At 42.8% G+C, this 18,820-nt stretch overlaps 1 protein-coding gene across 3 annotated transcripts; it reads left to right on the top strand.

Annotated features, from left to right (window-relative positions):
- Window positions 1–1,252: 1,252 nt before the first annotated feature.
- CCNL2 (cyclin L2) lies at window positions 1,253–18,603 on the top strand. 3 transcript variants are annotated; one of them, XR_006104961.1, is made up of 11 exons: window positions 1,253–1,823; window positions 5,493–5,567; window positions 7,327–7,436; window positions 8,755–8,875; window positions 10,694–10,758; window positions 13,694–13,793; window positions 14,590–14,694; window positions 14,976–15,117; window positions 15,959–16,076; window positions 16,206–16,287; window positions 16,676–16,759. XR_006104961.1 is itself a non-coding variant. In XM_042478578.1 (11 exons), exons 1-11 carry the CDS (start codon window positions 1,344–1,346, stop codon window positions 18,391–18,393), a joined length of 1,758 nt encoding a protein of 585 aa, XP_042334512.1. In that variant the 5' UTR covers window positions 1,265–1,343; the 3' UTR covers window positions 18,394–18,603. The 3 variants fall into 3 exon arrangements, 2 of the variants coding, with proteins under 2 accessions (XP_042334512.1, XP_042334513.1); XM_042478578.1 differs by lacking the exon at window positions 16,206–16,287 and adding an exon at window positions 18,036–18,603 and having other exon boundaries at window positions 1,265–1,823; XM_042478579.1 differs by lacking the exons at window positions 1,253–1,823; window positions 5,493–5,567; window positions 7,327–7,436; ... (1 more) ...; window positions 10,694–10,758; window positions 16,206–16,287 and adding exons at window positions 11,487–11,730; window positions 18,036–18,603 and having other exon boundaries at window positions 12,985–13,793.
- Window positions 18,604–18,820: the final 217 nt, after the last annotated feature.

The raw sequence follows: 18,820 nt of genomic DNA, 5'->3' as shown, positions 1-18,820 counted from the left end.
TATGGTAAAATGGGCAAAGGATTTGGACACACCAATTCATTTAGGATCTTGGGAAAAAATATGGCAGGCAAGAATTAAATACACACCATGTGTTCTTATAAAAGAGAATGTTTATAGAATGATGTTTAGATGGCACTTAACGCCTTTTAAACTGGCCAAAATGTTTAAAAATAAGAATTATAGTTGCTGGAAATGTAAGTCTCATATTGGTAGATATCTACACTGCTGGTGGAACTGTATTAAAGCAAAAAATTATTGGAAAAACATACATAAGGAAATTAAGAAAATATTGGAAATGGTAAAAAGGATGGACCCGAGACTGTATCTTCTAAACCTTTCAGATAATCTAAATTTGGATAGAAATCAAGACAAACTTCTATTTTTCCTCATTGTCGCAGCCAGAATGGTCTTTGCCAAGTTTTGGAAGAATGAAGTTAGTCCAACAGTAGATGATTGGAGATTAAAGGTGATGGAAATCTGCGAAATGCAAAAACTGACAGTGCTACTAAGTAAAGAAACATTAGAAACACTTGGAAGAATTATATACTAAGAGAGAAAAGGGAATGTCGATCATTTGAATTATGAGACAAAGACACGATGAAAATAGAGGTTTAAATAGCATTTGGGTATGAAGATTAATCTTAATTTAAAGTTATTTCGCTAGGCACTGATATATTTTATTTTTAATAGATCTAATGGATGGAATTGTTTATTACAATGAGAGTTAGTAGACTGTTAATAGAAACAATAGGTGGGAATTTGAGTTACAGCCTAAGGAAGTACATAGTGGATAGTAACATGATAGAGAGCAGGATTAAGGATGGTTATGTGAGATCTGTATATGTTGTAGTAGCTCTTTTGGTATTTTTAATGTTATGATTTGCAATTTTTATATGTCAAAATAAAAATTTATTAAAAAAAAAAGGAAACGTGTTTGGCTGGGGCTTCAACTCTGTTCTGACTGATTCTGTTTTTGTAACACAACAACAACAACAACAACAACAACAAGTGTGTGATAAACACCAGGCATTTCCTGTTTAACTCTGGTTTAACCCCTGTTTGCCGGCTGCTGCCTCTTGAGATAAAGCAGATAGCAGCAGCCTCTGTGTGGCTTTGGAGTGAAGGGAGCCCCCCGCAGCGGAAGTGGTACGTTCCAAAGCGAGACGGCCTCTTCCCGCGCGGTGCATGCCGGGACGGAGTTGGCGCCCCTCCCCTTCCCTTCAACGGACCTTCCGCTTCCAGCCGTTTTCCCCAACCGCCCTTGTTTCCATGTCAAGCGGAGGGGGAAAATAAACAGGTGACGTCACTCCTGCGTCACAAAGCAGAGCCGGCGTCCTCCTCCAATGGCAGGCCTGGCCTGCGGCTGCTGGCCAATGGGAGACGAGGGGCCGCGGAGAGGGGAGACAAAAGCCTCGCGCGAGGCGGAAGTGGGGGCGAGAGTGAGTGAGTCACCCGGAGGAGGAGGACGTCGTCGTCGTCCAGACAAAATGGCGGCGATGGGGATGTCGGCGGTTGGGCCTGGCTCCGCGAGAGCCTTTGGCTCGGCCTCCTCGACCTCCTCGACCTCCAGCGGCGGCCCAGCGGCGGCTTCGGCAACACCTTTCCTTCCGCCGGCTCTGCCTCCGCCCCCCGGCGCGATCCGCATCGGCGACCGGCTCTACTCGGGAGTCCTGCTCACGCTGGAGAACTGCCTCCTCCCCGAGGAAGCCCTCCGCTTCACCCCTTCGATGGCCAACGGCCTGGACGCCGAGACCGAGACCCAGCTGCGCATCACCGGCTGCGAACTCATCCAGGCCGCCGGAATCCTGCTCCGCCTCCCGCAGGTAGGAGCCTCGGGAGGAGGGTCAGGAAACGCCGCTCGGGCCTTCCAGGGCTCCAGGGGAGCATCCCTTAACGAGGCTGTCTTACGTTTAGGAGAATAAGATGATAAGAATAAGAATAATACTAAACAAACCCTAAATGGATTTAGGTTCTAAAAGTCATACTTTGGGGGCTGTTTTCCAGCATCCAATGTATGCTTTCCCTTCAGGAGCAGAGAAGCCATTATAGATATAGATATATCCAGATAGATAGATAGATAGATAGAGCTATAGATAGATAGATAGATAGATATAGAGATAGATATAGATAGATAGATATCCAGATAGATAGACAGATAGATATCCAAATAGATAGATAGATAGATATCCAGACAGACAGACAGACATAGATAGATAGATAGATAGATAGATAGAGATCTATTAAAATGGCTTTCCTGTCTGGGGTCCTCATTGTTTTCTAGGCTGAGATGGCAGTGCCCCAATTGGGAATGCGCTCCAAAGACAGACTTCAAGCCCTTCACAGCCACCATTTTTCTCCTTGGCGCCTCGCTTTCCAGTCCTTCGAATGGTCTCTGCTTATTGGACTGGTTTTTCCCCCCTTGAAGGGTTAGTTTGGGTCCAGTCCACACTGCGGAAATAACCCAGTTTGAGACCATTTTGGCTTCCCCGGCTTAGCGCTAGGGGTCCCTGGGAAATGTAGTTTGTTGTGGCACCAGAGCTCTCTGGCTAAATGTCGCCTTTGAGACTCACCGAAAGGAAGAAGCAGGAGCTTCCCTGGACTTCTAAATGCATCTGAGGAAGTGGACTGAAGTCTAGGAAAGCTCAGACCGCCAACCTATGAGTCTCAAAGGTGCTGCAAAGGCATCTGAGGAAGTGGGCTTAAGTCAGAGAGCTCTGGGGCCAACAAACTACAGTTCCCAGAATCCCCCAGCATTGAACCAGGGCAGTTAAAGCAGTCCCAAATTGGGTTATTCCCGCAGCTTGGTGCCTAGAAAGAAGACACTAACGAATATGGTTTGTTACAGTGAGTATATTAAATTCTTTGCAGTCAAAGTAGGTTGGGATTAAATTAGATTCCTGTTGAAATCCTTCCATGCGCCTGACTTCTTGCTGTGTGCCTTCGGGTTGTTTCCGAATCATGGCTCTGCCATCCTCTGAGGCTGAGAGAGTGTGACTTGCCCAAGGTTGCACAGTGGGTTTCTATGGCTGAGCTGGGTTTCGAACCCTGGTCTGCCAGTCTCCTAGTCCAATGCCTAAATAATAATAATGATAATAACAATAATAATACTCATACCAATCCCACCACAGTTCATGTCTCTTGTTGGCTATGCTTCACTGAATGAGGATATCTCTGCTTTTAGGGTCACATTTGGCATCTTCTCTATATCTTGTTACACATTGATCCCAACGCATCAGTTACACACCTATGAATACATCTGTGGGCTTAATATTGATTCAGTTGGGGACAATGTACTTATTAGTATCAGGACTCAGATGAGTTAGTAATCTATTGGCACTCTTTGGAGGATAGGTCTGTAGTAGATGAGCCTTTGCTCATCTTTCCAAAGGTAATTCCTGGATACCAAATGCTAGACCAACATAGATATGAAGGCAACAAGAATCAAATCTTGTAAAAGGTTAGAATCAAGGCAGGATGGTTCAGACATCTTCAGCACAGAAGGCTGAGGATATTCTTAAAGGAGGAAGAAAGCGGTGGGGATTCGATGGACTTCCAAGGGTTTCACCATGGCTCTGCTGCCCAGGCCTTTCGTGGCTGAGATTTCCCCCTCCCTTAAAAGCAAAGGCTTTTAAAAAGGTCTTAAAAGGAAAAACAAGAGAGCTAGCTTCTGTGCAATAAACCTAAGCTATATATAATATAGAGATGGGTCTAGAAAATGTAGTTGCTAGATAATCTTGGTAGAAACTTTGCTACTTATTGAAAGTCACAGCAGCCATACTCCTTCTGTGGAAGATTTTGGTTGAAGTCAGATTCGGAAAGAATGGCCCCATACAGACAGGCCAAAATAAAGCTGCTTCAGGTCACTTTGGAGGTATGCTGTTTACATGATGCAAGCGTCCTAAGAGTCCAGAAGCCACGCCAAAGCCATGTTCCAATCCTAAGGGTTGGAGCGCATCCTTGGCGCAACTTCTGGCCTCTTAAGACGCATGCATCATTTAAACAGCATACCTCCAAAGTGACCCAAAGGAGCTTTATTTTGGCCTGTCTGTATGGAGCCAATGAAAAACCATCTTGGTGGAGGGTCACTTTGTTGGGCTTGTGGCTGAGGGAAGTCTTCCTATAAGGGACTCTGGTTTGTAGGACATAATAGGGAAATGAATGAGAGGGGATACGCTACTAGACTTGCCCCGAAGTTCATTTTCCCTCATGGGAATGTCAGAGGTTTTGTTCCTTCATTTGGACAAAACAATGCAATTGAATCCTAGAACAAAAATATTCTAGGCTCCTAAATATACTATAATGTTTGAAGAGGTCTTTAGAGCTTCCCTGACAGAAGGAGGAGGAAGGCAGAGAGGAAAATGTTGCTTAATGGAGGTTCCCAAGCTTACTGCCAGCCTTCAATTCCAGGAAGTGAGTGATGCAAGAGGCTGCGCCGGAAATGACAGCTGTCCCCTTTCTTACTAGTCCTCTGTGTTTGCAAGGTATTCCTGGAAGGTCCACTAAGTACTACTCTGAGAAGGACATACTGTATTTTTCTTGTGTGTGTATGAACAAACTATAACAGTTTTGGTTTCTGTGCTGAAGATGTCTGAACCATCCTGCCTTGATTCTAACCTTTTACAAGATTTGATTCTTGTTGCCTTCATATCTATGTTGGTCTAGCATTTGGTATCCAGGAATTACCTTTGGAAAGACTTGTATATGCATATACTTCCTTGGGCTTACTCAGCTTTCAAGAGCTACTAGCTTTTTCATTTTCTGTGTTTAGGGTGGTGGATCTAGGCATTTTGGGCATAGGATTTGCAAGACCTAAATTTCAGTATCAGAACCAAACATTTCAGGTCATTACCGAAATTGATAAGGTGTTGCTGTTTTCCGATCACTTGAACCTGTTAGTATATAGAGAGGTATTGTGACTTTGTCAGTTGTATCCCTAGTTGGACTCTCTGGCCTGTTACAGACTGCCAAAATAAAGCTGCTTCAGGTCTCTTTGGAGGTATGCTATTTAAATGACGCATGGGTCCTAAGAGTCCGGAGGTTGCGCCAAAGACACACTCCATTCCTAAGCACTGGAGTGCAGCTTTGGTGCAGCTTCCGGATTCTTAGGATGCATGCATCATTTAAACAGCATGGCTCCAAAGAGACCCAAAGCAGCTTTATTTTGGCAGTCTGTAACAGGCCTTCGTGTCTTCATTCCTCTTATATGTGGAGGGAGAATACCAAGCTGTCCAAGTGCAGACAATATATTCCCTTAACCCACAATCACTGGTCATAAGATTTAAGGTACTAGTGGTCACCATGATTTAAGGAAAAATTTGAGATACACAGTTGTTCTTTAAGGTAGTTTGCTGCTGTTATATCAGTGCTGAAGTAAAGAGATAGGCAGACGCAGTCCGCAAGCTCCTTGTAAGTTCAGAATGACCCATTTATCCATTTGCAGTTCCTTTGAGCATCTCCATTACAGGCGCACTAATGTTGCTTGTTCTTCCTAGGTGGCCATGGCTACTGGGCAGGTCTTGTTCCAGCGTTTCTTCTACACAAAGTCGTTTGTGAAGCATTCCATGGAGGTATGGGAATTCTTTAATGACATTATTAGGCACATGCCTAGATTCTGTAACAGAATGTGATGCCTATTGATTGAGCTTTCTGCTTGGTATCCTATTCTTAATCATGTTGAGTTGCAGATAATTTCCACATATCTCAGTTGCTTCTCGCAGACAAGTTTGTTATAATTATAGTTTGCTGTTGATAAGTTATTCTTAAGCTCCTGCGTTCCATATATACTGATTTTTAATTTTGGAACTGAGCTCTAAAATTATTTTGTTCATGTATTTTGAAAAACAAGTTTCTGCCAGAAAACTGGGGTGTATACAACTATATGGAGTCAGAAAAAGAACAAACAGGCCTCATTTGGCAACTGACCTAATTGCTCCAGAGGGTTCTTCTATCTGTGTGGATAATGTGTTTTGTTGATATATTTTAATTTTCATGCTTTTATTCATTTTATGTTTTAATAGTCCTCATATAATTTAATTTACTATCCTATGGACATGCACGGCTTATGTTCCACTTCTGGGAGAAAGGCAAAATATACATCAATTATTTATTCTGTTTAGTACAGTATACAGTTGCCTCTTGGAACTCACAAGGGATTTGTTCCGGAACCCCCGCAAGTTCTAAAACTCGCGCATACTCAAGCCCCATAGGCTTGAATGGGCCTTGTGGGCGGGCATCCCATTACGGTTAATGGTGGTCACCCCTCTGCGATTTTCAAGTCCATGGACTTGAAGGGGTGACTGTATCTTATAAGGGATGTGGTGGCTTAGTAGTTAAGATGACAGTTCTGATGATCGGAAGATCAGAAGGTTGGCAGTTGGAGGCCAGAGTGCTGCATAATGGGGTAAGCTCCTGCCACCAGTCCCAGCTTCTGCCAGCCTAGCAGTTCGAAAGTATGCAAATGCAAGTAGATAGGTACCACTTAAGTGGGAACGTAATAGCGTTCAATTCAGACATGCTGGGCACATGACCACCAGAGCAGTCCTTGGACAATGCTGGCTCTACGGCTTAGCAATGATGAGCACCGACCCCTACAGTTGGTTACAACTAGACATTCATGTCAAGTCATGTCAAGTAAGGGCTGTTCAGCAGTGGAACAAACTCCCTCGGAGTGTAGTGGAGTCTTCTTCCTTAGAGGTCTTCAAACAGAGGCTGGATGGCCATTTGTTGGGGATTGAGATTTCCTGCATGGCAGGGGGTTGGACTGGATGGCCCTTGGGGTCTCTTCCAACTCTATGATTCTTTGACTACCTTTGCCATTTATATCTATCATGATTTACTTTTAGCATGGAACATACAATACAGGGCTTTTAGTAGTCTGTGTTTTTACTGGTCATTCATATGCCACGTCTGAACATGGTTTTTTCAAACAAACCAAGAGACTTAAAAGTTTCCTAAATCAGTAGCCAACCTAGCAGATTTCTCCCTGTCCCTGAAATCTAGCAAAAATATAGAAGGAAATGTGTTTCTTTCCCTCTACTGTAATGAGCTTGGAATCTCTTTTAAGAGACATTTGATGCTCCTGTTACTGAAAAGCCCAGGCAAGCATAAGCAAAAAGATGTAGGCGTTATTTCACCCACCCTCACTCCAGACAGTTGAGAGATCTAAAGATCAAAAACCTTACTTTCAGTTAGGCCTAGAAACAGACATACACAAAAAGGAATTCCTTGAGAATGTGTAATATGCTCCTCCAGGCTGTCACCTGCTAGAGATGGCTTACTATAAGTCAGTAGAAAATGTCAGTTACATTTCATGTGCTTACTTTCCAGCATGTGGCTATGGCCTGTGTCCATTTGGCATCAAAAATTGAAGAAGCACCAAGACGTATAAGGGATGTAATGAACGTATTCCACAGACTCCGATACTTGAGAGAGAAGAGGTAGGTAGAATATAAAGGAGTGAAATTACCAACCAGAAGTTTTGCACTAACTGTCTCAGGTCATTTGCTCACCCAACCCTGTTTCTGCTTCCATGCTGCTCTGCTGCCTCTCTCAGTGTTGTACTTCCATCCCAAATGTCAAGTCATGTGAGCATCTGTAGACCACATCTAATGTGCATGTGGCTTGGTCTTTGAAGTTCAGCAAATAGCTTATTTTCTTCTCCAGCCTATAAGCAAGATGTTATTGTAGATTCTCTGGTACTGGTCACAAGGACGTCACTTTAGATCTAATTACCAACCACTAAAATATTACTTTTGAGAGTCAATTGGGCTTTCTTTAATGTTCTGTCTGCTGTCATAGTTTACCCATAGACCTGGCCATTGCATGCTCAGTGTCTAGAAATAACCCCTACTGACAAAGGAGAAACTAATTGAAAATCAGGATGCCAAGAGAGGTAGGGAGGGATGTGGAAATTTCAGTTGAATGTCTCATGCACAGTTTGAATTAAGGCTGGTGACCAGGAGAATAGTAGAATGTTGTCCCAGTACCATGCAGAATGAAATGTGTATTTTGAGGGTTTTAAGTAATCATTTAAATACACTTTTCATGAAGTATTCTGACTGTAGTGACTTTAAAGCCCATACAGAACACAGAATTGTTCTCTTTAACTGGGACAACCTGAGCTAGCGATCATACTCTGTGGGTTTGATAAGAAACTTGTAGAGCACTTGTAGGAAACTTTGAATTTCAGTTACTAAATATGGCCCCATACAGACATGCCAAAATAAAGCTGCTTTGGGTCACTTTAGAGTTATGCTGTTTAAATGATGCATGTGTCCTAAGAGTCCAGAAGCTGTGTCAAAGCCACAATCCAGTCCTAAGGACAGGAGTGCAGCTTTGGCACAGCTTCCAGACTCTTAGGATGCATGCAACATTTGAACAGCATACCTCCAAAGTGACCCAAAGCAGTTTTATTTGGGCAGTCTATATGGGGCCTATGTAAATTTAATGAAATGCCTCCTCAGCTCTTTGGACTGAGAGGACTTTGGAGATTCATTCCAAGAGGAATTGTACAAAACATCCAGCATTGTAACTCTTGGGAGGTTTTTAAAAAGAGACTGGATGGCCATGTGTCCAGAGATCTTTGACTGTATGTTTCTGTATGGCAGGATATTGGACTGGATGGCCCTTGTGGTTTCTTCCATCTCTATGATTCTATGACTTGTCAATAAGGAGGACAGTACTATGACGTATGCCCACTGTTGCTTTAGTCTTTGGGCATCAGATCAAACCTTTTTCTCTCTTTCCTCTAAACAGGAAGCCTGTGCCTTTGATACTGGATCAGGATTATGTTAACTTGAAGAACCAAATAATAAAGGCTGAGCGGCGAGTTCTTAAGGAACTGGGTTTTTGTGTACATGTGAAGCATCCTCACAAGGTTTGTTTTTATTTTTCTTATTGAAACAGTGCATGTTTTGAGTAAGTGTGGAATGGAATAGACCAGAGCCTGTGCTTAATGTAGCTGAGCTGTAGTTAATAGCATTTGCTGTCTCTGTTTCTCATTTCAAGAAATGCCTACCAGTTGGTCCTGTGTCTCATGTGGTGAGCGAAGACTGGTGGCTTCAGATTTTAAGTGCTGATTAGACTTAGATTCCCCATTCTAAGTCCTTAGCATGAAAGGAGCGTATTCTTGTACATGCAGGTAACACCGTTGTGTGACTGTGCAACGATATGTGATACGTTTCTGGGCTTGATCTTTCAATGAGTGCTGTATGCAACAGCACTGAACTTGCAAAGTTATTTTTAGGCTAGTGGTAATATAGGGGGCCATACTCTTTTTTTCCTGATCTTGTCTCCTGTTCTCTATGCTTTACCAAACTGGTTCTTTTTGCCTAAAGTTATATGAGAGAAGTGTCATTCAAGCAAAACAGTATTTGAAGAAGGAAAGAGAGAGTTGTAGTTGGCCACTTTCACTTAAATTGTGTGGTGGATTCTACTTCTTTGGAAGTTTTTAGACAGCGGCTGGATGGCTGTTGGGGGTACTTTGATTGTGTATTCCTGCATGGCAGGGAGTTGGATTTGCTGGTCCAAGTAGGGCAGGGAAATCACTCTGTTTCCCTTGGTAGTTATGCAGTAGGCTGCCAACTTGTATTAGAACAACATCAGCAATAACTTTCAAGGCTGGCTTCCCTAGGATACTGAAAACTAGAGGACTGTGATGGGTAGAATGACTTCAGTTTGCATTGTCACTTGATAGCCACTCTCCATCTACTATCACATAAGTTTTAGGGCTGTGCTCCTTACAGGGAAGGATTGGATAGAAAGTTGGATTAAATCTGTTGCTGTGAACAGCATGGGAACCTTTCAGACATCAGTAGGAATATCTTGACCAGTAGTGCTTGATAATGCAGCAGTCCTGACCTTATCTCTTCCATAGCTTTTCAGTCCTTGGATGGTTTTGTTTTGTTTTTGTCTTTTATCATGATCTTTCACCTTTATTTGTCACAAAATTCTAGGAGCCCTGGCTCCTAAATCAGAAGTTTACTTTAACTTCCATTTTGCTCCCCTGCCTCCACAGTCTGCTTTTTCTTTCATCTGTTAGGCCCGTTACAGACCGCCCAAAAGGGGCGGTCTCGGGCCGCTGCCGGTTGCAGCGCGGAGGAGTCGCAGCAGCCAACCCGCGCGACTCCTCTGCGCTGCAAAGAAGGAGCGCGAAAATCGCGCTCCTTCCAGCAACCCGGAAGAGACGCCGCAAGTGCCAAAGCACAGAGCGTCCATTACATCAAAATGGCGACAGCCGTGTGGAACGGCCACCGCCATTTGTTACAGATTCTGTCCGTAACAGGGTAAGGGGCATCTGGAAGAGACACCCTTTTTTCAAAATGGGACATCCTAAGGACATCCCTTATGGCGGTCTGTAACCCGCCTTAGTAATACATTGCGTTAAACCTCCTGTGTCTTTGAGGTGGGCAGTGAAAGAAGGCATCACTACTCTTTAACAGTCTTTTGAGTATGTAAAGAGACACTTGAAAGCAAATTATAACCCATACATTTATGATCCTGACTTGCATGTAAAGGCAAAAAACTTCTGTGCATCCATCTTTTGAATATTACATCTCTGCCTCCCAGAGGCATGCTCTTGAAGTGTATTGGTCCATATCAAAGCAAGCTGGATTGCCTGGACCACTTTCCTGTCTAATTTAAAACCTCTCTACAACCTGGTCACCTGTATAACTCAATCACCCATATCTTCCAGATTATCGTTATGTACCTTCAGGTATTAGAATGTGAACGTAACCATCACCTGGTCCAGACCTCATGGTAAGTTGATGTTTCTTGTTTCTATTGAGGCCAGCAGGGCAGTGGCAGAAATATGTCATGTTTGGGGGCAGTCCATGTTTACTCCGCTGCCAAGTTTGTGGTATTTCAGTCTTAACCTGGAATACTACTTCTACCCTTGAAGTTGACAGGGCCTCTTTGTTAAAGGTTCAGAAACTGTCCATGGTAAGAGAACTTGAAACTCTCATGAGTACACCCCGTGCTCTTTCTTCTTCTATCCCAGCCCTTTTAGCTGTGCTTAAATGAAAGTGCCTCTGTGTGAGAATTTAGCAGTCTTGCTGGGTCAACCAAAGCCCCATGTATGTCAGTGCTGCATTTCCTGCAGTGCTCAGGTTGCCCTTTAAGTGCTCAGAAGCAGGTGCGATGGTGACAGCTCTTCCTTGCTACAGCTGTTGTCCAAAAGGTATACTGCCTCCAAATAAAGTCTACTAGAGTGCTTTCTTTTGGCATTCAGTTGTTTTACTTGAAAATGAATGGAGAAACTCCCCCTTTCACACATACCTATTGTACCCTGCAGCGACAAAAGATTTTTGCTACGCAGTGTCAATGTTATAATGTCTTGTACTTTACCAATGGCTAACCTGTGAAACTGACATGATTTGAAATGATCTAGACGCAATGTATGAACTGTCTGGTGCTATTTTGAAGGAGAACCTCTTTTGACTCTTCTTTTCTGTACTCTTTTGATCAAAGGGTAGCCTCTGAGGGTAAGTGACTAAGACTTCTCCTCTGCTGCCCAAGCGCTATGGTGCAGGGATAACTGCCGTCTTCAGTCAAACCCAAGCGGGCTCCACAGAGAGAAGGCTGACTAGACAGGTGGTATGCGTACGCCAGTAGAGTTAAAAACTGGCCGACTTCTGCTTGCTGTTATTTTTCCAACTTGTTGAAATTTTCTTTGCACACTTGAACGGATGAAGTACTGCTGTTTTACTGACAAGATGTTCTGATGCCATGGTTTGCATTTTTTTCATTGCACATACTTTATTAAACTTGGGTTTAAAGATGTACTGGGTTGGGGGAGGGAGAGGAATTCTTTAGAAAATGGTGTCATTTGTAACATTTTGATACTTCTGTGGTTTTAAATATAACATTTGAGTTTTGCAACAAAGAAATGTGTTAACTTATTGTAGCCCCACATTACACACTGCAACAGATGATGTGGCTGAAAGGTGCCCAGTAAGGCTTCCTCAGTATCTGCTCTGTGCGTCGTAGCAAATCAGCTTGACATTTGTGGGACTCTGAAATTTACTTTATGTTCTTATCATCAGTTTAGTTAAAAGAAATTCATGATCCCACTGGATATAACTAAACCTTTTGGTTCCTTGCATGGTAATTATTTGAATCTCCTCCATGCATAACAGTTTATTATTGATGGAAAACCCCCCACAATTAAACAATGTGCATTGATTGAGCATTGACCTCACTCCCACAGTAACTAGCTTTTATTCTGCATCCTGTCTGTAGTGCCCTAGCTTTAGATAAGGTGGTGCTTAAAGAATTGTAAGAGGCACCCAAACCAGTAACGTTTAGAAGCTGAGTAAAGGAGTGGCACAACTTATTTGCAAGTCTGGCATATCATTTTTGTCAGCTACAAAAGCAGAAGATAGCAAGTATTTCAGCTGCACTGTACACCTCTAAAATTGTGCCAGATTCGGAAAGGCTGGCTTGCTGTTCCGCATGGGTTGAAGATGGCATCAGGAAACTTTGGACCCAGTTACTTTGAGACTTTGGAAATGAGAGGACATCTGTCCCAATTCCTCTCTGTAGGAAGCTTCCTCTTAGACCTATCTTGAGAAAGAAACTGCAATTTTTTTAGTCCTATTCATTTCTCCCATTTGAAGAGCATAACTTTCAGATATACAGAGCTGGTGGTCCCCATGCTTTAGCAAACTGTATTTTAATGAATGCAGCAATTCTTGAGTTGAAGCTAGAGCAGCCCATCTGACATCAATTGCCATGTGTGAATTCAGTTTCTGCCCCTTATTCTTGACAGTGCATAGTTGCCCATTACTAGATAAAACTGTAGAAACCTTTGTTTTTTTTTAAATGATGACTACACTTTACAGTTGCCAAAAAGTAATGTGTGTTCTTCAGATTTGTTTAAAATCATATAAATGCAGTGTGTGGAATGTATTGACTGTGAGTCATGTGCAATGTTTTACAGTTGCCTTACTCTGTGGACATTTGTTTTGAAACACCTTGTTACAGTGAGGGCAATCTGGAGGCAGCCCAGTGACAACTCATTGAAGAAAACTACTTGAACGTAATCCACCAGCAGCAATAGTGCTAAACACTGAGATTGAACTACTGAGGCTGTGTTTTGCTGTCTAAAAGAAATGTTTGTGCCGTATGATTTTCCTGAGTGGACACGTTTCCCTCCAATAGAAAACTACAACAGAAGAAAGAGACTAAAGGGATGGAAGAAATCCTTGCTTCTCCCAAAGAAACTCCACTGGATCTGCAACCTCAGACTGTCTGTTTGTTTTAATTTGCATGCTGCTCTCTGCAAAGGGATTAAGCCTAGATCTTGATGAGTATTCTTCAAACTATGCTACAAGGAAAAAAAAGACCGAATAAATTTTATTACTATTACTATGCTACAAGTTGTACCTATCTTCCAAAATAAAATAAAGGCGATGCTTTGAATGAGAATAGGCCAGTAGGTGTTAGCTGGCAGAAAAGTGAAGTTAAAATTGGTTCTCTTTCATACATCCAGATCATTAAGTTTTTGCTGGACAGCCTTCTTTGGAAGGAGGTTGTCCATTGTAACATCTTGTCAGATTTCACAGGGTTATTTAACATTCAAAGCTAGCTGTAGGATGTCTAGAGAGCTAGCCACAACATCCATTTAAAAAGTGATAGCACAAGAAGGAATGTGGTAGGGCTCTCCAATTTTCGTTCTTCTTTGTCTTCTCAGGAATTATATGAATGATAGCCTGAGGACAGATGTCTTTGTAAGATTCCACCCTGAGACTATTGCTTGTGCCTGTATTTATCTTGCTGCTAGGACTCTTCAGGTTTGTAGAAGTTTGTCTCATGTTTTCTAGTGTTTCCTGGTATTTCTTTCTATAATGGGGAATTCAAACAGCTGCCCAGCCAGGAAGGATTAGCCTGAAGTCTAATGTGACAAATTTGGGCACCAGGCTGATTGAATTTAGAAGGTACTAGTCAGGCAAAGGGCTACTATTCAGAAGAATGTTTCTCTTGTAGCTATCTTGATGCCCAAAGAGCAAGCCTTGCTTAAACTGATATCCAGCTTGGGCTTCTGTAAGAGACTTGTAGTGCTGTGGAATTTCTGACTTGCATTGGCGCCATACAGACAGGCCAAAATAAAGCTGCTTCGGGTCACTTTGGAGGTATGCTGTTTTAATAATGCATGCGTACTAAGAGTTCGGAAGTTGCACTAAAGCTGCACTCTAGTCCTTATAACTGGATCGTGGCTTTGGCGCGGCTTCCGGACTCTTAGTACGCTTGCATCATTTAAACATCATACCTCCAAAGTGACCCGAAGCAGCTTTATTTTGGCCTGTCTGTATGGGGCCATTGTGTCTCAACTTACTTTCAGAACTTGTTTCCTTTTTGAACTCAGTTTCTCACAGCCTGTATGGCGCTCTGAGTAATAACAAGCCTCTTTGCATCTTGGTTCTGTGTCTTGTAAATTGTGCAGAATACACAGGAAGGAGTAGATAGTCTTTGTTTTGGTGCAAGCCTGAAAATACATGATTATGCCATCATAGAAACACAGAAAGCTGCCTTATAATGAATTCGGAGATTGCTTCTCTTGAATAATAATTTAAGTCCTGTTATTTACAGATTCCACTTCCAAATCGTCCCCACTGGTTTCTACTTTTCGGAGCTAAAGAGGAGGAAATTCAGGATATCTGCACTAAAATCTTACAACTATATACATGGAAAAAGGTTGGTTGCTTCTTATTCTGTGAGCCCTTCCAAAAATGCAAGTGCGAGGGGGAGGTATGTGTAAGACTTCAGTGCACAGGTTCAAGGTGAAGCCAGAATTCAAATGTCTTGTTACAAGTCAGGGGATTTTGTCCACCCTGTTTGTCATCCCCTTATGCCACATAGGCTTGTTGTGTGGACTATACTTAAACCATACATGTGCATGTAGTTAGACATATCCTCATTCATTATTCTGTCCTGTAAGTATTTTCTTAAAGTCTCATCTCTCTTTGGATTCCTAGGTTGATTTGGCTATCCTGGAAAGCCGAATAGAGAAGAGGAAATTGGCCCTAGAAGAGGAGAAAGCGCATGCAAAAGGCCTCTTACCTGATGGGACACCCAGTTTGGATACTGTGTCGGGGTTTTCTCCTGTCCCCAAAACTGGTTGGTCTTCTCGATCCTCTGCATGGGTTCCCACCCCTTTGATAGCAAATAGGCCTGAATAGTACTTGCAGTAGAGTACCAAGGCAACAGAATTCATTACTGTACTTCATAGTCTCTATTGGAAGGAGGCTAGCACTTCTAAATGCTTCTTAACACTTCACAACAAACATTTCTTACAATGGAAACAGAATGCATTGGGAGTCTCTGTTCTAGCCCTTTGCATGCTGTGCCAGTTTCTTCTTATAAGGAATTCTTATTGCCTTCCAACTCCAGGAAGTCTTAGATTATACAAACTATTTAGACCCATTTCAGACTTGGCTCAGAGTGGGATATGGAGTTGAGGCTGCTATGGTTGGCTTAGTGGATAATCTTTACCTGAGCATTGATGGTGTGTGTGTCCCTGCTAGGGTATTTGGGCCTCTGAGTAGTGTTTGATACCATTGACCATGATATTCTTCTGGAATCCCTTGGGGATTTGGGAATTGGAGGCACTGTGCTCCATTGGTTCTAGTCCTATCTCTTGGGCAGGTTCCAGATCCACATGAAACTGCTGGGAAGAGATCATCCACAGGCATGGGGCAGGGTGTTATCATCATGCTGATGATACACAAATATATTTCTCCATGCCTTCAAATACAGACTCAGGATAGTGTGTCCTGGAGGAGATAATGGGTTGGATGAGGGAAAACAAATTGAAGCTGAATCCAGACATGACAGAAAAGCTTACTGTTAACACTCCCCCTGAAAGACTGTTTGCAGCTTGGGGGTGCTGAGAGTGTTATAAAACACAATTCTCATTGCTGAAGACTACCTGACTGGATTCTTTTTCTTGCTTCTTTAGAGTCGCCAAAAGAAACTAAAGGTGCCAAGCCTTCCCCGCTTGCTGTGCAGGTGATAAAAAATGCCAAGAGAAAAATGGAAGGAACGAAGAGAGTGAAATCAAATAGTCCCGTCAATGGGTAAGGATGTTGTGTTCTGGTTGTTTTGGATGTTTTCTCAATGCGCCCACTGCTGGACAGAACCTCTAGGGACTGTGAACTTGGCTGTGACAGTGTCATATTTGTGCTCCTTTCTTTGCTTATTTTAAGGTGTGCAGCTCTCTGACTTAAATGTCCTCCCAGCCATGGGGGGAGGGAGGCTACATTGATGTGCACAAGAGAAACATTAAAGGTGTGAAGCATATTTTCCAAAAAGCTTGGTCACCACAGTAATAAATTACTGTTAAGGAGGTCATGGGTATAAATTTACAGGACCTGAGCAGAGCAGCGGAGCATAGGGAGTCTTGGAGATGTCTCATTTACAGGGGTGCCATGGGTATCCTAACTTGGGAGTGGATATCAACAACAACAATCAGTCATAGTATTGCCATTGAGGAGATTACAGTATTGAGCTTCATGCAGACAAAAGATGTTGTCTCCAGCATATCTGTGCACAGATGGGGAGCGGTGGAGAATAAGTATTTGTTGTTGTTATATTTATGCACTGAAATTGGGTCTCAAAAGTGGCTGTAGACAGTTGTTTCCATGTTGACACCTAATTTCCTTTCTTAACTTGACAGCATTCAGAAAGGCAAGAGTCGGAGTGCAAGTAGAGACCAGAGTTATTCAAGGTCACCCTCAAGATCACCTTCTCCAAAACGGAGGTATGTAATGAATTGCTGTATGTAAAGAGACTAGGATCTTGATGGGATAGAAATGTGAATTAAAAGAGAGCATCCATTTGTACTTCACCAAAGAACGGAGCCTCTACATTCTGTTCAGGGGTGGATGCCAAAGGAGCTGGTTCCTATCTTTTTGCCCTGGTTAATGTCATGATAGTTACAAAGAGCCAATGAGGTGAAGCCATTTGAGTGTTGCACTATGACTCTGGAGACTAGGGCCTGTTACAGACAACCAAAATAAAGCTGCTTCAGGTCTCTTTGGAGGTATGCTCTTTAAATGATGCATGGGTCCTAAGAGTCTGGAGGTCACGCCAAAGTCACACTCCATTCCTAAGCACTGGAGTGCAGCTTTGGCGCAGCTTCTGGATTCTTAGGATGCATGCATCATTTCAGTTCCCACTTGGCCATGGAACCCCACTTAGGGCAAGTCACACGAGTCTAAAAGTAATTAATGGGAAATGAATTTTTTGCTCGATTTTTGACACCAAATTTCAGCTTTTTGTATTATTAAATGTCCATGACACTTATTTTTGAGCAGTAATTGCCGTTTTAGTACTTTTACATGCTTGTCATAATGTAACAATTTTATATTTATTTCTTAGCATTGACAAACTAAATCCCTTCAATGGTTTGATTATTAACACATTAGTGCTGTTACTTACAGCCTAAATCTGATTGCTTGTAACAATAAGAGTAGACTCATTGAATAAGTTTTTGAATGATAGGTCAACTTAACACTTACTGTTTCAGTTGGTTTCTAGGTAGGACTATACAGTGGATTGAGACCAACCTGTTTACTGTCTTTAAATTAAATTTGGAGTTTTGACTAATGTCTTGCATCCTAGTTCCATGAAAGACACTGAGACCTTACTTGTCCCTTTCACCACAGCCACTGCAGCCTTGACGCTGCTTCTGATGGCTTGATCTTGGATTTCCAGTTTTGTCAACATCATTAATATCAAAGTGTGTCTGTTTGTTAGTCAAACTGTAACCCATCTTGGCAGTGAGACCCAGGGGTACTAACACTATTAGGTACATATGGTCAATGTAGCTTCCTCTTCAAGTGTAGCGATCTTTTGTTCCTCGGAATTGGAATAGCAAAGTGTCTCTTAACATTTGTTAGTCAAATGGTTTCACTCTTGGTTTGTAATTCTAATCATGTTGGCTGTGTTATCTGTACAAGTGGACATTTTTAATGCTGTACTTGATGGGGGGCCGCAGCAGAAAGCTTACCATTGCTCTCTTGTCCGCTCCCTAGGAAAAGCGAAAGCTACTCTGCATCAAGTGGCACCAAATCCCATAGCCGTTCAAGGAGCCGCAGCGATTCTCCCCCACGTCAATTCAGTCGCAGCAGTTCCAGTTACAAAGGTTCCAAGATGAGGAGTTACAAAAAGGCCAAGGGGTACAAGTATGCCTCCCCCAAGCAGCAGAAGTCCCGCAGCCGCAGCTCATCCCGGTCCAGGAGCCGCTCGCGGGAACGTTCAGATCACTCTGGGAAGTACAAGAAGAAGAGCCACTACTACAGGGATCAGAGGCATGAGCGGCCACACCCCTATGAAAGGCCAAGCCATCACTATGAGAGAGACCATCATGGCCATAGCCGGCATAGGAGGTGAAATGTGAAGGATTCTGGATTCAACGTGGTGCCTGTTTCAATCTAGGCTGTTCTGTGATATCTCACAAACTTGCCCCTGACATAGTTCTTTGTGGGTTTTTTGGGCTATGTGGCCATGTTCTTGCTGAGTTTTCTTTCTGACGTTTGGCCAGCCTCTGTGGCTGGCATCTTCGGAAAGTGCTTTTCCTGGAAAAATTGGGTGTATATATAGTGTGTGAGCCTGGGAATGTATTCTGTGTTGATGGCTGGCCTCAGCCTGGGAGGCTAATGCAAAAGAGGATTAATGTCTGCTAACAGGTGATCAGTTATATGCTGGGAAAGTCCCTGAATCTGAATGGGTTCCCATTTGCATTTGCTGAGTCCTTATTTTTCTGTTCTTCAGGACTGGTAGCCAAATTTTATTCACTTTAAGGGTTTCTTCTTTCCGG

The sequence above is a fragment of the Sceloporus undulatus genome, chromosome 7 (assembly GCF_019175285.1).
Source record: "Sceloporus undulatus isolate JIND9_A2432 ecotype Alabama chromosome 7, SceUnd_v1.1, whole genome shotgun sequence".
NCBI lineage: Eukaryota > Metazoa > Chordata > Lepidosauria > Squamata > Phrynosomatidae > Sceloporus > Sceloporus undulatus.
This window is presented reverse-complemented; position numbering and strand designations above follow the sequence as displayed.

Coding starts and splice junctions, on each gene's coding strand:
- CCNL2 (XM_042478578.1), top strand. CDS start 1,344: ATGGCAGGCCTGGCCTGCGGCTGCTGGCCAATGGGAGACGAGGGGCCG. Junction 1,824..5,492: donor TCCTGCTCCGCCTCCCGCAG/GTAGGAGCCTCG, acceptor TGTTCTTCCTAG/GTGGCCATGGCTACTGGGCA. Junction 16,077..16,675: donor TCAAATAGTCCCGTCAATGG/GTAAGGATGTTG, acceptor TTAACTTGACAG/CATTCAGAAAGGCAAGAGTC.